This window comes from Eumetopias jubatus, unplaced genomic scaffold (genome assembly GCF_037043125.1).
Source record: "Eumetopias jubatus isolate StellerSeaLion01/CBP00866 unplaced genomic scaffold, mEumJub1_p1.0 scaffold_10, whole genome shotgun sequence".
In the NCBI taxonomy this organism is placed as follows: Eukaryota; Metazoa; Chordata; class Mammalia; order Carnivora; family Otariidae; genus Eumetopias; species Eumetopias jubatus.
In genome coordinates, this window is record NW_028274816.1 from 61,401,230 (window position 1) to 61,416,655 (window position 15,426).

Genomic DNA, 15,426 nt, shown 5'->3' on the forward strand with positions numbered 1-15,426 from the left:
GTGATGTTTTGGCTACTGATTGATACCTCACTTTGAGAACCACTCCTAGAAAATTCTCTATCAGATGTGTTGGAATCATCTCAGTAGATTTAAAAAATTAGTCTGGTTCCCATTCCCAGAAATTCAGATTTCAGTGGTCTAGGGTAAAAGACTGAGTATCTGGATTTTTTCTTTCAAGCCACCCAGGTGAGTCTAATGTGCAGCCAAGTTTGAGAATCACTGCTCTGAATCCTTGTTACTCAAAGTGCCGACTGTGGAGCATCAGCATCACCTGGGAACTTGTCAAAAAAGCAGAACCCGGGACCTCCTGAATCAGAATCTGCATCTTAACAAGCCGTCCCGGGTGTCCGAGAGGCACTGCCACGTCCAGGGTCCGCACTTTGAGGAGCGTGGCTCTAGATGAGTGACTCCCCAGCTCCAGTGAGCATGGGGATCACGCAGGGAAGTGTGTCAAAGTGCAGACCTCCAGGCCTCACTCCCCAGGTCTGTGTGGACCTAAAAACCCTTCCCCTCCCTTGCCCTGCGATTCGGTTGTAGCTCTCACTTGCGCCTTCCCTGGATCCACCTTCCCATCCTGACCGTCTGACCCCGAGCAAATGCCTCGTGGTTCGTGAAAGCACCAGTGCCCCCCGAGTCTTGGACCACGAGCCCTCCCTCGCGTTCACTCGCTCGCTCATTCTTGAGCACAGCGACTGTCTCCCCGCGGATGCCAAGTCCGGAAGGGCAGACGTGCCGAAGTGGGAGAGCGGGAGGGCACAGGGTAACCCCCCGAGGGCCCTCGGAAGCCGACGTGCAGGGGGGAGCTGCTGTCCCAGGCGGTGGCAGGACAGGCGGTCCATGCATCCCTCCCCGCCCCAAGGGCGTGCGAGCGCCAGTGACTCGGGGCGCGGCCCACCGCTCCCTTCCTCCCTTCCACAACGCCTTCGCCTTCCCTTCCTCCCAGACCTGTGCCGAACGCGGGCCGCGGCAGGAGCGCGACGCAGCCCGGACACGGGGGACGCCGAGCCCGCTGGCTACGCCCCGTTCCACAAGCTCGGCAGGCGGGTGCCGCCCCCTCGCTGCGCCCCCGGACCGGCCGGGGTGAACGACACCAGGCGGGGCCGACGAGGGCACAGCTCCTCCCGCCGTCGATTGGCAGGCGACTTCGGCTCGGCCCGCGCTCGGAAGGCACCTGTCCGCCTCTCATTAGGTGAGCGGCCTTTCACGCCCGCGCTCCATGCCTTCCTCCGCTTTCCCCACCCACTTCCGGACCCAACCAATGGCTTCAGGGCAGAATATCCCCTCACAACCAATTAAAAACGGCTCTAAACTTGACGAACGACTTCCCGCCCCTGATCAGCCTAGCTCCTCCCCCCGGCCAATTGGTTTAGGAGAAGGGGGACGGGTGTATCCAATCAGCACGACAGTGGCCTCTTGATTGATGCACGGGCCCTCGCGCTGGCGTGTTGTGCCCTGAGGCGGGGAGGAGGAGGAGCGGGGAAGAAAACCTGAGCCAATCCTAGCAGCCTGCGCGGGAGGCCAATCGAACGCCGCGCCTTGGAGGGATTGCCCAATCGGCGAGAGGAGGCCGGCTGCATCCCTGCCAAGGACCAATAGGGTGCGTCCGAGGGGCAAGAGCGACATGCCGCAGGAGCAATCATAGGCCTATATTCGGGGCTCGGGGGCGGGTCGGCGCCAGAGACGAGAAGAGAGGAGGGGAGGCCTCCTCCGCCGCCGCCATCTTGGACCGGGCCCGGTCAGCTTCCGCGGAGCCATCGGCAGACGCCGCGGCCTCCCTTGAGCCCCGACCCCGTCGTCAGAACAACCCCGGGCCCACTTCCCCCCACCCCACTTCCGCTTCGCGCCGCTATCGCGATAGCGCCCGGGCCCGGGGCGCGAGAAAAAGGCGGCGGGCGCTCGCCTCCCCCGCCTGTCGCGATACGCTCCTCAGCGGCGGCGCCAGCTCCTGTGGTGAGAGCGTCAGGCTCGACTGGGCCGGACCCCTTCCCCTCCTCCCCAAGCGCCACCGCCGCCCTCCCCGCCGCCGCCCGCCTCGGCGACACCGCCGCCTGTCGCGACATGGCCGCCCCCGGCCGCCGGCGCCCGCCGCCGTCCTGCCCCCCGCGCGCCCGCACCCTCCTCCGCGCCGCGCGACGGCGCCGGGGGTCCCCCCCGCGGGGGGTGCGGGCGCGCGGGGCCGCCGCTCTCCGCGTCGGCCCGGGCGGCGGGGGCGCCGGCCCCCAGCTGGACTGCAGCCCCCCGCGGGCGTCGGGCCCGCAGGCGGGGCGGCGGGCTCCGTCCCCCCCCCCGGCGCCCCCGGGGCCAGGCCGCCCCTGCACGGCCCGCCGGCCCCGGCAGCCTTCGCCAAAGTTTGCCCTGCGGCGGAAAGTCGGGGGCCCGGGGCCCCGCGTCCTCGGGGCGGGCAGGGCTGCCGCCTCGGGCCGCGGGCTGTCCGCCCGGCCGGGTGATGTCACTCCCACCTCACGAGCGCTGTGCCGGGCCCCCGAGCGCCCCTGGGTCTCGGGGCGCCGCTCCAGCTCCTGCGCGCCCCGTGTTGCAGACGATCTCCGCCGCGGGCCGTGCAGGCTCCCCTGCGCCCGCCCCCCGAGGGTGCCCCTGGCCGGTGGGTGTGGGTGTGCTGACGCCTCCTGTCGCTGCCCGCGGCGGGCCCCCGTTCACGTCAGCCTTTGCTGGGGGCGCCCTCCTTCCAGAGGGCACGGGCCCGCCCCCTCGGCGCCGGCGGGGGGCCCAGGGCTCCCCCGTCCGCAGTCGCACGCACTCGGAACCCCTGGGAGCGTAGGGCCCCCCAGAGCTGAGGGCCCTGTACTGTGACACGTGGATTTTGCTGGCTGGGGTGCGCTTTCTCCTCCAGGGTAAGGAAAGTCTCAGGGTTGCCTGCCCCAGGCACAGGGCTCCTGCCCTTCTTGGCATTGGCCCCTGCCCGGTGTAGGTGCCCAGGACTAATGCTTCTGCTCTCTTCTTGCCTGTGGCTCTAAGTCTTCTGCCCTCTCAGTTGAGGGGGCGTGAGGTGCCTGAGCTTTGACGGACAGACCCTGCCGTTGTCACCTTGCAGAGGACGAAAGGTTCCTCCGCTGTAGTCTTTCCCAGGTGGGGTTCCCAGTCCCCCATTCCCGGTGTGGGGGCTCCCAGTGGGGAGACCACTGCCTCCAGCCCAGGCCCTCACGCGTCCCTCTTCCAGGGTCTGGTGCTTTATGTGGCAGCGTCAGCAGCCTCCTGGGTTAGGGACTGCCCTCCAGCATCACTTCCCAGTGGGCCAGAGCTCCTCGGCCATGGCATGAGGCCTCTTCGTAGGGGCCCGTGGCAGCCCCGTGACAGCCCCCGGGCTAGGACCACGTGGCGTTAGTTCCCAGGACTCAGCCTTCTGCCCTTCTGCCCTGGTCTCCCTCAGGCCTCTCTGACTGCACCCTCTTTCCTGAGCTGAGGTTTTGGGGGCTGTCCCTCATTAGTTTGGGTCTCCCACTGCAGTGGCTGTTGGCCTCTGTGGGTCTGGCACACTGCTCAGCCCACCCCCAGAATGGGCTCCTTGAGGGGATGAGACTTTTGGTGAAGCCTCCTGGGCCAAGGTTCAGTTTTGTTTGAGACCTTTGCCATGAGCGTGCAAGCTCTTGGGTGCCTGAGATGCCCCCTGTCTCAGAGTGGGCCTATTGTGGTTACTTTTCCCTGGGGGATCTTGGTGGCTCCTCCCAGGAGCAGTGGGGGCTCCCAGCCCTTTAAAACTGGGGCTTTTCTGTGGTGGCACCTCCACTTCAAGGCTCAAGTTCCACCTTTCTGTCTGGTCCTTTGCTGGGGGGTCTACGGTATCTCGATGTGGGGGTCTTTCTTCAGGGGGAGGGGCTGTTGCATCTGTGGCGAAGGCTCCTGTCCACTTTGGCACCCAGCTTGTCTAGAGGGTGCACATACCCTGGGCCCGTGGTGCCTCCCACAGGTCCAGTGCTGTCCTCTCCGGGCCTGAGCTGTTCCCCACTTTGAGGGTCTGAGACCTCACCTCCCTGGGCTAGGGCTCTTGTTGCCCTGGCACCGTGCTCTGACTACTTCAGGGCTTGTTGCTGCCAGTCTGTGCCCCTCTCGGGGGCATCACCTCCTCCACTGTGTTGGTGTCCCAACTCCTCAGTGTGGCGTGCCTTGTGTAGGGTATAAACTCGGTATCCTCTCCCTCTGGACTGGAGGCAAGCAGTGCAGGCTATTATGTCGCGTCCCTGTCCCTGCTCCGGGGCAGTTAGAGGCGTTTCTGTGTTGGGGTCCTGGCCCTCTCCCGCGCTCCCAGGCCAAAGGCTCTTCCCCCATTTCAGTTTGCATCCGCTCTGTGCCGCTGTCTGCTAGGTCCTTTTTCTGGCTGCCTCTCCTTCCTGAAGCGGGGATCTTTCTTATGTGGGGATTGGGCCCCACCTTGGTGTGTCAGCTGGCCCTGGGCCGAGGGTGTAGCCATTCTCTTGGTTGGCCCTTGGTGGAGATTTATGCTCCCTCTAGTCTAAGGTGTCACACCCACTCTCCACGTGCGGAGTGGGCTCCTGTGGAGGGTGCTGGGACACAGGGCCTCAGGGCCTCTGGTCCTCCTCAAGCGTGCGCTCATACACTGTCCCACTGGTAGCTGCTAGCCACGTGTAGTGAAGTAATTGAAATAAAATGAAAAGTTCTACTGTTTAGTGCCTGAGTCACATTTTCAGTGCTCAGGGGTATGGGTAGCTCAGGTACGGAACATTTCTGTTTTTGTAGAAAGTGTTGGACAAGACTGTTCTTGAGATGTTTCCTTCCCTGGGGGTGGGGACCCTCTCGGTGTGACCTCCCTTTGGGTTGGGGCTCTTAGTCCTCACTGGAGTTAAAGCTGCTCTGGGGCACCCTGCCCTGGGCTTCTCAGGGAGCCATGCTTTTCAGTAGAGGCCCACCCTCTCTGGTGACCTCAGGCAGTGCACGGTCCCCTCGGCATAGCCCCTCTGCAAGGCTCCTGGATCTCCCCCGATCTCGGTGTCAGACCCTAAGTTGTGGCTTCCCCCTGGGCCAGAGCTCCTGGTGACTCCCCCTTTGAACCCAGTCTCCTCTGGATTGCATGTACTTCAGGGTGAAGATGCCTCTCTAAGTACTGGGCACGCGTCCCGATGGTTTATGTTTCCCCACATCTGTGTCACCAACGTATCTGATACGTGTACCTCCTTAGTGTGCACAGATGGCGCTCTCACAGCTGAGGCCCCCTTTCACTCTCCTGGCCCTCTCTGGGGTGATGCCTTCTGCCCCCACACATCTAATTCTTGGTGTCAGTGTCTTTGGGTTGGGTTGTCTCCTGTGTTTTAAAGACTCTGCCCTGGAATAAGCTTGGTGGTGTACGGCCCGCTTCTGCTTGGGACCAAGCCCTGACACGATGGGTGGGTTTAGCTCTTCCTGATTCCAGGCATTTCCCATCTCCCACTGCTCCCCTTCTGTCCCCTGCAGTTCTTACACACAGACGGCATCTGGCCCTTCTACCTGCAAACTCTTCGTATTCTGACCTGTGTGAGGGGACCCCTCTCCGGTGTTAGGATTCTAGTCACCGGTGCACCCTGCCCCTTTGTGGGCCTTACTCCCCAGCACTCAGCCATGGGCTGCTTGACTTCTTGCTCTAAAACGTCTGGAGTGTCATCTGGGGAGAAGGTGTTCCACGCGCTAGGAATTTCCCACTTCCTGGGAAAGAGTACACCTGTTTCCTTGTTTTGACAAACTTCCGGAGCATTCAGACCCTGTGCTGGGCTGTCGGGGCAGCATAAGTAGAACTTGGCCTCCTCTTGGTCATCAGATAGTAAACGCGTCTTCCCTCTACCATCCCACGTACCCTCCTCTTCCCAGCCTCATTCACGCATCTGTGTTTGGCCAGGCGGGGAATAAACTCGTGTCCTTTCCTTCTCTGTCAGCAGCGTCCGTCTCCAAGAGAGTATGAAGAGAGTGCGTCTGTAGGGCAGGGAAGATGGCGGACAAGCGCAAACTCCAAGGTACTGGTTTCCTTGCCTGCTGCATTTGTAGCCACATGCTCACTGTCCTCTGAACTCCTCCTCGGATGCCTGCTGCCGTGGCGGGGTGCTAACAGCCTTCTCTCCTCCCCGGCCAGGTGAGATTGATCGCTGCCTCAAGAAGGTGTCCGAGGGCGTGGAGCAGTTTGAAGATATTTGGCAGAAGGTACAGGGCCTGGAGTCCTAAAAATCTGGGTCTCCAGGGAGGAGAGCACAGGAAGACGTTCAGGGTCTCTGGGTGTAGGCCAGGGAGAGGGGTTGTGGGTCCAGGTGCTGAGGACCTTAGAAGCAGCTCTGAGATGGATTGGGGCGGCGGGCGCAGGGGGGTGGTGTTCCCAGAGTCCCCAACCCCAAGAAACTGGAGCTTTACCACTGGAGTGGGCACAAGGGCCCCAAGTCCCACGCTGACTCCTGGGTTCTCTTCATCCCTCAGCTCCACAACGCAGCCAACGCGAACCAGAAAGAAAAGTATGAGGCTGATCTAAAGAAGGAGATTAAGAAGCTTCAAGTGAGGAGACTAGGGGCCTGGATTCCTGCATCCCTAGGGCAGAGGGAGCAAGGAGGAGGGGGCTGGCGGCCTCGGTGCCCAGGTCCTAAGGCAGTGTGACTGTCTTGCTTTTCCCTCACCTGCAGCGGCTGAGGGACCAGATCAAGACATGGGTAGCATCCAACGAGATCAAGGACAAGAGACAGCTCATAGACAACCGCAAGCTCATTGAGACGGTAGGAGCCCAGAGCCTGGAACCTGAGAGGTGGGAGGAGGCCGGTTCCCAGGTCCCCAGAAGGCCCTGGAAGAGGAAGGTTTCTCCGCCCGGGGGAAGGGGAGAGGCGATGGGCTGGGACCTCCTGCCAACTGCGCTGTCCACAGCAAATGGAACGGTTCAAAGTTGTGGAGCGAGAGACCAAGACTAAGGCCTACAGCAAGGAGGGCCTGGGCCTGGCACAGAAGGTGGACCCTGCCCAGAAGGAGAAGGAGGAGGTTGGCCAGTGGCTCACGGTGAGTCAGGGGAGAGAGGAGGAGAGGACCCCGGGGCCCTGATCCCTGGGTATCCGTGGGGACACTGGCTGACCACCCTCCTTTCCCCTCCCTCTCCCCCAGAACACCATTGACACCCTGAACATGCAGGTGGACCAGTTTGAGAGTGAAGTAGAGTCACTGTCCGTGCAGACGCGCAAGAAGAAGGGTGACAAGGATGTGAGTGGGCGGACCCTGCGCCTGGGGGACAGAGACAGGCTGGCGAGCGGGGGGTTTAGCGGCCACTGGGGCTGGCCCATGTTGGTGAGCCAGTCTCAGGAGTCCAGCCTCGGTGAACAGCGGTGCCGTGGAAAGGAGGAGCGGTTTGGGGGAACATGCTGGGTTGTGCGGGGGTCGCAGACGAGGCGACAGCAGATGGCGCACAGGGTGGGGAGGTCCGAGAGCTGAAGCCGTGGCCTCCTAGCTCTGAGAAGGCCCAGGTCCTGAGGCAGTAGGGAGAGATGAGGCTCATTTGGGCTGAGAAGAGCAGTCTGGGGGCAAAGCCGGATCTAGGCCCAGATGCCAAAACTCCAGGGTTGTAGGGTGTGGGTTCAGGGTGATGCAAACCACCTGTACTCATTGGCACAGGAAACACAGGGAATGGAGAGCTGGGTCCAGGGGCGCGGGGGGCAGTGGGAGATGTGCCCGATTTAGGGGTCTGAGACGTTGAGGGGTTTGGGAAGCGGAAGCCTGGAGGAGAGATGCAATAGGTCCTTGTGGAGGGGGCAGGGGATTTAGAACTGAGGGCTTGGGGGAGGGACAGGTGCCTGGAGAGCCCAGGAGCTAAGCTGCTGAATCTGGACTCCCTCGGGGTGGGGGGTTGTGAGGACAAAGATGATGGCTCCCTGCAAACGGGCATCGGCACTGTTGCTTTTGGAGCGAGATGGGGGTGGGGTGGGCTGTAGTTTTGAGATCTGGGTTGTCGGTAGCTGCAAAGGGCCACAGTGTAGGAGGCACAGGGCTTTCTGGTCTTTTAGAAGTTTCCTGGGATGGGGCGCCTGGGTGGCTCATTTGGTTAAGCAACTGCCTTCTGCTCAGGTCATGGTCCCAGGGTTCTGGGATCGAGCCCCGCATCGGGCTCCCTGCTCTGCGAGAAGCCTGCTTCTCCCTTTCCCACTCCCTCTTCTTGTGTTCCTTCTCTCGCTGTCTCATTTTGTGTCAAATAAAGAAATAAAAATCTTTAAAAAAAGAAGTTTCCTGGGATGTCTAGGCAGGAGATGGGGGTCCTCGAGGGGCTAGACGGAGGGGCAGACTCCGCACTGCCCACGGCAGGAGGGGCTTGGAGTGGAGCCCCTGGGTCTCTACAGGGGTCGGGGACTGAGGACAGGTTCTGTGGGGGCAGGAGGGGCCTAGGCAGGTGCCCTGCAGCCCCTGAGCCTGGCCCTGGACTCGCCAGCAGAAGCAGGACCGGATCGAGGGCCTGAAGCGGCACATCGAGAAGCACCGCTACCACGTGCGCATGCTGGAGACCATCCTGCGCATGCTGGACAACGACTCCATCCTCGTTGACGCCATCCGCAAGATCAAGGACGACGTTGAGTACTATGTTGACTCATCCCAGGACCCCGACTTCGAGGAGAATGAGTTCCTCTATGACGACCTGGACCTCGAGGACATTCGTGAGGCCCAGGGTTGGCCTGTGGGCACGGGGCAGTGAGGGCCCGGTGGGAGGGCGTCCGAGCCCGTTGAGCATGCCCCTCCCTGCCTCCACAGCACAGGCGCTGGTCGCCACCTCCCCCCCAAGCCACAGTCACATGGAGGATGAGATCTTCAACCAGTCGAGCAGCACACCCACCTCGACCACCTCCAGCTCTCCCATCCCGCCCAGCCCGGCCAACTGCACCACGGTGAGGAGGCGGCCGGTGGGAGGGGGACTGGGGAAGTGGCGTCTGGGTGTCCTGGGCCCGGGCCCTGAGGGCCAGCTAGGGCTGCGCGTGGGTCCTGGGCCTGCGGTGAAGGCTGAGGGCTGTGCAGCGGGGCTGCTCAGGCAGGGGTCAAGGATTGGGTTCCCTAAGGAGAGCAGGCTCCTGGGTCCGTGAGAGGCTGACAGGTGGTGCTGCTCCCAGAAGACAGGGACCCTGGGCCCCCCGGTGAGGCCAGGGCATAGGCACCGCAGCGGCCTGGGGAGCTTCAGAGATTGGCGTCTCTGTCGGGGCCCTAGAGGTCACACAGGTGTCCGACTGCGCCTCTTCCACCTCAGGAAAACTCTGAAGATGACAAGAAGAGGGGACGCTCGACGGATAGCGAAGTCAGCCAGGTGTGTGTGCCCTGTGAGCACCCCCCAGGACAGGAGCAGGCTTCAGGAAGCACTGCTCCTCAAACCAGGGTGTCAGGGAGCAGCCTGCTGGGAGGGCACTGAGGGGGCTGGTGTGGGACCCGGCGAGCAGCTGGGGCCAGGAAGGAGTTGGGCTCGGGACCCCTTGATGTGTAGTGAGTGCGAGGTGCCCGGGGGCTGTCAGGGAGCGCTGCTTGGCCGCCGCTGCGCTGTGGGTGTGTCACTCCTGCTTTCTTGCGGGGGGTCATCTGCGGCCCCTCCGGTTGCTTTTGTGACCCTTTAACATTCAGAACTACTGCCCAGTTTTAGGCTGCTTTTCCTTCTCCTCTTGGAGTGTTAGCTGGTTCCAGTTAACCTCCTATTGAGGCCATAGCACTTCCCCGACCTCCAGTGGGTGTCTGTCCCCGACAAGAGCTCTATGGGTCATCTTGGGGAGGTGTCCACGCAGGATGTGGGAAGCTGGGTGTGGGCTGGAACGCGTGTGAGTGTTTAGGTGTGTCCCGCGGTGATTGAAGCTTTGAGGCTCAGGTCAAGGGGAGGGGAACAGCTGGGGGCAGTCAGGCCCTGCGAGGACAGTGGAGCCCAGCTGGGGGGGGTGGGGGGGGGCAGGGCTCGGCAGACCCGCTGGCCCACCGGGTCCTGACCCTCTTCTCTCCCCCCGACCCCCGCAGTCTCCAGCCAAAAATGGCTCCAAGCCTGTCCACAGCAACCAGCACCCTCAGTCCCCGGCTGTGCCGCCTAGCTACCCACCTGGCCCCCCACCTGCCGCCTCTGCCCTGAGCACTGCCCCTGGCAACAATGGGGCCTCTACCCCAGCAGCGCCCACAAGCGCCCTGGGCCCCAAGGCCAGCCCAGCTCCCAGCCACAGTTCAGGCACCCCTGCACCCTACGCCCAGGCTGTGGCCCCGCCGGCCCCCAGCGGGTCCAGCACCGCCCAGCCCCGGCCCCCCAGCGTCCAGCCTGGCGGCGGCGGGGGCACCACTAACAGCAGCGGAGGCGGAGGCGCTGGCAAGCAGAACGGCACCACCAGTGAGCAGGGGGGCTGCAGGGGGCTGGGGGGCCCTGGGGCGGTCGGCCCATTTTCATCCCATCGTCCTGCCCCCAGGTTATAGCTCGGTGGTGGCAGACAGCCCGGCAGAGGTGGCTCTCAGCAGCACTGGGGGCGGCAGTGCCAGCAGCCAGGCTCCGGGCCCCCCGTCAGGCCCCCACAACCCGCCGCCCAGCACCTCGTGAGTGGCCGTCGGCAGTCCCTGCCCCTGCCAGGATTTGGCCCGCTGGTCGGGTGGGGCGTCCCCACTTTCTTCCAGCCAGGACATTGTCCCCAGCAGTCCCCTAGCTTTACACTTTGTAGTGTTCTAAGACATCCTTGGGTAATCGGGATTGTTCTTAGAGTCCCCACATGTCCCCTGGAACACGTCCCCTTTCCAGTGACCTGCCCCAGGCCCACCTGACTCCCCTCAGAGGGTTGCCTCTCCAGATCTCAGGTCAGACCTTTCCAGGGGGTCCCTGTTCTCAGAAGATTGCCCCAAGAAAGACTGTGACCTCCGAGGGACGTAGGGAAGACCTGCTTCCTGGGTCTGCTTCACCGCCAGGCTCTGGGTGGGCTGCCCCAAGGGGGCACCTGCCCTGCGTCCATCAGCCTGAGGCGTCCCGTTCTGTGGGTGGACCAGGCACCTTCATGCTCCCCCTCCGTGGACCGTTGCAGGGGCCTGATCCGGCCCCTCCCCTGAGCCCTTTCCCCTTTTCTCCTTCCCAGGAAGGAACCCAGTGCGGCGGCCCCAGCAGGGGCTGGGGGTGTGGCCCCAGGCTCAGGGAACAACACAGGGGGACCCAGTCTCCTGGTGCCACTTCCCGTGAACCCTCCCAGCTCCCCAACACCCAGCTTCAGCGAGGCCAAGGCAGCCGGCGCCCTGCTCAACGGACCTCCACAGTTTAGCACTGCCCCAGAGATCAAGGTGGGCCTCCGGCTTGTGTGTCCTGGCCCCGCCATCTCCCCTGCACGTTCGCTGTCCCCTTCCTCTAGGTCTGCCAGCGCCCCCACCTCCTCTTTCAGTAGGGCTCTGGCTCCCCCCCCCCCCGCCCCCTGCCTGCTTGCTCTTCCCCACCACGTGCACCCTTGCCTGGTCCCCGGGCTCCACCACCCTGCTCTCTGGGACTCTTTCCTGGGCTCCTGGTTGGACTTGCTCTCCTGCACTCTGGGTTCCCACCATCCTCTCTGACCTCGTGTCTTCTCGCGCCTTCACACACGCCACCATCAAGCTCGCCGCCCTCCTTTTCCCTTCTGAGGGACCGTCTAAGTTGAGGAAACACTGACATCCACTCTGGGCCATGCTTCATGCCAGGTGACCACAGCCAGTCCCACCTTCTCTACAGGAAGCCAAGTGGGACTGCACGGGCCCGGGGCAGCGGGTGCCATGGACCCGCAGAGGTGCCTCGGACTTGGGGAGATGGCCCAGCAAGACCTGGGGTGGGGGGCGATCTCTAAGCTGGGAGAGGTGGGGGCCCAGTGGCGGGAAAGGCTGAGGGAGGAAGGAGTGGTTCTCGTGCTGGAGTTCTAGGAGGGCTGCTGTCGGAGCTGGGGGAGAATGCTGGGGCAGGGCTCCATAGACAGGAGGTGGGGGTGCAAGCTGGCTGCGAGGCTGTGATGGTGGGGTGTCCTAGAGAGGGCTGTGGGGTCCTGGGCGCCAGGGTCTGAAAGGGGAGCAGAGTGTGGGGCTGACTTTCTGGGCCTGCATTTAACCTCAGCTCCACCGAGTAAGAGTCCAGGTCCATGTTCTGTGTGGCCTTCTGTGGACAGAGCAGGTGCTTGTAATTGCACCTCAGTTATGACAGGACAGTGAAGCCCTTGGAACAGAGTGTGGCCCAGAGTAAGCGTGCAGTTTGGAGGAACCATGGACAGGAAATTTATAGCGTGTCTATCTGTCTGGAGTAAAGGGGTCCACTGGGCTGTGAGCAGAGAAGGGACACAGGCGGATGTGGCCGGGGCACGTCCCTCCGGGGCCACGGAGAAGAGCACAGAGGGCAGGTGGCGTGAGGGATGAGGAGGCGGCACAGAGGCCCGGGGCCCGCAGGCTGCGCTGACCACGGCTCAGACACCTGCTCCGGGCGTGGCTTCGGGCCTGCCTGTCCGCCAGCAGGGACCTGGGATGCCAGGGGTGTTGGGAGACCGCCCCATCCCCCCTGCCCCTCGGCAGCGTTCGGCAGCCTGGCTGCCCGTGGAATGGGTGTGCGTGCGGAGGGAAGCCCGCACAGAGGACCGCGCGCTGCCAGGCGTGCCCTGTGCGTGCACCGCGGTTTGGTGTGGTGGCCGCTGCGGTCCTGCACGGCGGGGGCCCCTCCTGGACAGGCGCTCCGCCAGTGCTGCCTGTTCCCCTGCGTCCACATTGCGTCCCCTGTTAAGGTGCTGTGGCGGCGTTCTTCACGCCGGTGGCCTTGGCTCTGCTGACCCCCGCCCCCCCCCCCCCCCCCCCCGCTGGAGGGGGTGGGAGTGTGGGTCCCAGCTCTCTTCTCTCTGCAGGCCCCCGAGCCTCTGAGCTCTCTCAAGTCCATGGCGGAGCGGGCAGCCATCAGCTCCGGCATTGAGGACCCCGTGCCCACGCTGCACCTGACGGAGCGAGGTGAGGGTCTGGGTGAGGCAGCGGCGAGGGGGGCGGCCCCCACCCCAGCCTCTTGACCAAAGGGCCTGGCCCTGCGCTCCCCGCAGACATCATCCTGAGCAGCACCTCTGCTCCGCCGGCCTCGGCGCAGCCGCCCCTGCAGCTGTCGGAGGTCAACATCCCTCTGTCACTGGGCGTATGTCCACTGGGGCCTGTGCCCCTCACCAAGGAGCAGCTCTACCAGCAGGCCATGGAGGAGGCCGCCTGGCACCACATGCCCCACCCCTCGGACTCCGAGCGCATCCGGTGAGGGGCCGGGACCCGCGAACGTGAGGGAGGCGGCCCTGGTGGGACCTGGTTCCCCATCCTGAGACCGCATGTGAGCAGTCCTCCTGCAGGCTGTGCGCAAGAGCCGGGTTGGAGGCATCCGATGTGGGGGTGACCAGGCGCCTGAGAAGCTGCCCCTGATCAGTGAGGCAGATCCTCACACCGCACCGACCGTCGGGCACAGGAACCAGCCCTCTGCTCCTCCACAGGCAGTACCTCCCCCGGAACCCCTGCCCGACGCCCCCCTACCACCACCAGATGCCACCCCCACACTCGGACACCGTGGAGTTCTACCAGCGCCTGTCAACAGAGACACTCTTCTTCATCTTCTACTATCTGGAGGTACAGCAGGGCCCCCAGGGCAGCCTCGGGCCCCCCGCCTTCGCCGCCACCGCCGCCGTCCCCCCTCGGGCTGGAGGGGTGAGGTGGGTGCCCCGCTGCGGCCACCGGGACCGCACCCCTCCCCATCCCACAGCCCTGCTCCCCACCCCCACCCTGGCAACCATGTCCCTGTTCCCACGTCAGCACAGACACGTCCGATTTGAGGCTGGGGGCCAGGGAACCCCAGCCCCACTCTGGCCACCCACGGCTGTGCCCACAGTGCCAGCCCCTCTGCATGACCCCAGGGAATGGCGACAAGTCCACCCCCGCCCCCCGCCCCGGGGAAACTTTCCAAACTCCCAACATGCAGTAGTTCTTCTTCCTTCTCAAAGCTTCTCTGGAAGCATTTTCCTCCTCCTGGCCAGCAGTGGTATGTTCTGTGCCCCAGCCCCTCTCCCCCGGGACTGTCCAGCCCAACCTCGGTCCACGGCGGGGCCTGGGGCCAGCCCTGTGCCCCTCGCCCCACCAGTTTGGGGGCCCCCTGACCCCCGGCTCCACGCTTCCTCCCCCAGGGCACCAAGGCGCAGTACCTGGCAGCCAAAGCCCTAAAGAAGCAGTCGTGGCGATTCCACACCAAGTACATGATGTGGTTCCAGAGGCACGAGGAGCCCAAGACCATCACGGACGAGTTTGAGCAGGTGAGGGCCCCTCCCTGTGCCCTGCCCGCCCCATGCTCCACGGGGGCCTGTGCCGCTCCCTCGTCCGGCCCCCCCCATGCCCAGCAGAGTAGGGGCTCCGCAGCACCCACGCAGGGGGACGCTGTTTTCTTAATGACTTCCCACGTGGTGGTGGTGATCTCCCACTTGCTGCATCCCACGCTGGAGCCACACCACGTGGGTTTGAACCCAGTTCCTGCTGGGTGACCTTGGGCAAGTCGCTTGGACCTGTCTCCCTGTCCTCACGTGTAAGCACGGGCTCACAGACCGCCCTGGGTGCAGTGGTTACAAGGATTGAATGTGAAGGACATGTGTTAATGCTGCTTGTTCCATAGTAAGTATCAGGGGTGTACTTTGTTTCCAGTAACTTAAGTGCTGTACCCCACAGTGGTGTCTTCCACCAGGTACTTGCCTGACGCCAAGTCCTGAGCAAGGCCTTGTCCTCCGAGAACTCGGGCCCCTCCCCTTGCTCCTTTCAGGTTCTTTGCCGCATTTCAGACGCTCAGTGCAGACCCAGCCCCCTTCCCCGTGTCCTCTCGCACATTAAGCAGACTCCCTGCCCCATCCCCGTTGGGGCCAAAGTAACCCTCCAAGTACGTGTCAAGGCCTCACTGCTTCGGAAATGCCCACGCCACCCCTGTCACCAATAAAACATCTGTCCCAACAGCGTGCCTGGATGTAGACTCAGCCTGTTCCGTTCTCTAGGACGGGGTCACGGCCTCAGGGTTGCGTGAAGACCAAATGCTAGGACACAGCTCGAGCACTGAGCACCGGCTCTGTGCTCAAACGCCGCAGCCGTCGCGAGAAGCCATAGCCACTGTGTAAACGTGCCCGGGGTCGAGGCCCAGCTGTGGCTCCTCCACGCCTCCCCGTTTCCTCTAAAGCGCACAGGACAACCTTTCCTGCCTGAGAAGAGCCTGGGGAGGGTGGAGGGACACGGCACATGCATGCAGGGTGCCGGGCCCGGTGCCTGGCACACCCCTGGCCCCGAGGCCTGTCCCCTCCGTTGGTCCGGCCCGGAGCCCCGGCCACCTCCTCGCCCACTCGCTGACCACCTTCTCCCCTGGCCAGGGCACCTACATCTACTTTGACTACGAGAAGTGGGGCCAGCGGAAGAAGGAAGGCTTCACCTTCGAGTACCGCTACCTGGAGGACCGGGACCTCCAGTGACACCGGCCCCTCCCTCCACCCTCCCCCCCCG

At 63.6% G+C, this 15,426-nt stretch overlaps 1 protein-coding gene across 8 annotated transcripts; it reads left to right on the forward strand.

Moving 5' to 3' along the window:
• The first annotated feature begins 1,502 nt into the window (after positions 1 to 1,502).
• CNOT3 (CCR4-NOT transcription complex subunit 3) lies at positions 1,503 to 15,419 on the forward strand. Of its 8 annotated transcripts, none has more exons than XM_028094681.2 (18): positions 1,688 to 1,950; positions 5,880 to 5,957; positions 6,074 to 6,141; positions 6,409 to 6,483; positions 6,609 to 6,698; positions 6,844 to 6,972; positions 7,075 to 7,170; positions 8,387 to 8,609; positions 8,704 to 8,837; positions 9,191 to 9,247; positions 9,937 to 10,294; positions 10,371 to 10,494; positions 11,022 to 11,220; positions 12,783 to 12,882; positions 12,969 to 13,167; positions 13,398 to 13,530; positions 14,082 to 14,207; positions 15,297 to 15,419. In XM_028094681.2, the coding sequence occupies exons 2-18, from the start codon at positions 5,933 to 5,935 to the stop codon at positions 15,393 to 15,395; spliced, it is 2,235 nt and encodes a 744-aa protein (XP_027950482.1). In that variant the 5' UTR covers positions 1,688 to 1,950; positions 5,880 to 5,932; the 3' UTR covers positions 15,396 to 15,419. The 8 variants fall into 8 exon arrangements, with proteins under 8 accessions (XP_087883951.1, XP_027950482.1, XP_087883953.1 ...); XM_088027827.1 differs by having other exon boundaries at positions 8,390 to 8,609; XM_088027825.1 differs by lacking the exons at positions 1,688 to 1,950; positions 15,297 to 15,419 and adding an exon at positions 1,503 to 1,597 and having other exon boundaries at positions 5,883 to 5,957; positions 14,082 to 14,891.
• Positions 15,420 to 15,426: the final 7 nt, after the last annotated feature.

What these genes read in the sequence shown, in the direction of transcription:
- CNOT3 (XM_088027825.1), top strand. Translation starts at nt 5,933, where the DNA reads ATGGCGGACAAGCGCAAACTCCAAG. An exon ending in AGGAGATTAAGAAGCTTCAA is followed by an intron (nt 6,484 to 6,608) that starts GTGAGGAGACTA and finishes CCTCACCTGCAG; the next exon opens with CGGCTGAGGGACCAGATCAA. An exon ending in GCACTGCCCCAGAGATCAAG is followed by an intron (nt 11,221 to 12,782) that starts GTGGGCCTCCGG and finishes TTCTCTCTGCAG; the next exon opens with GCCCCCGAGCCTCTGAGCTC.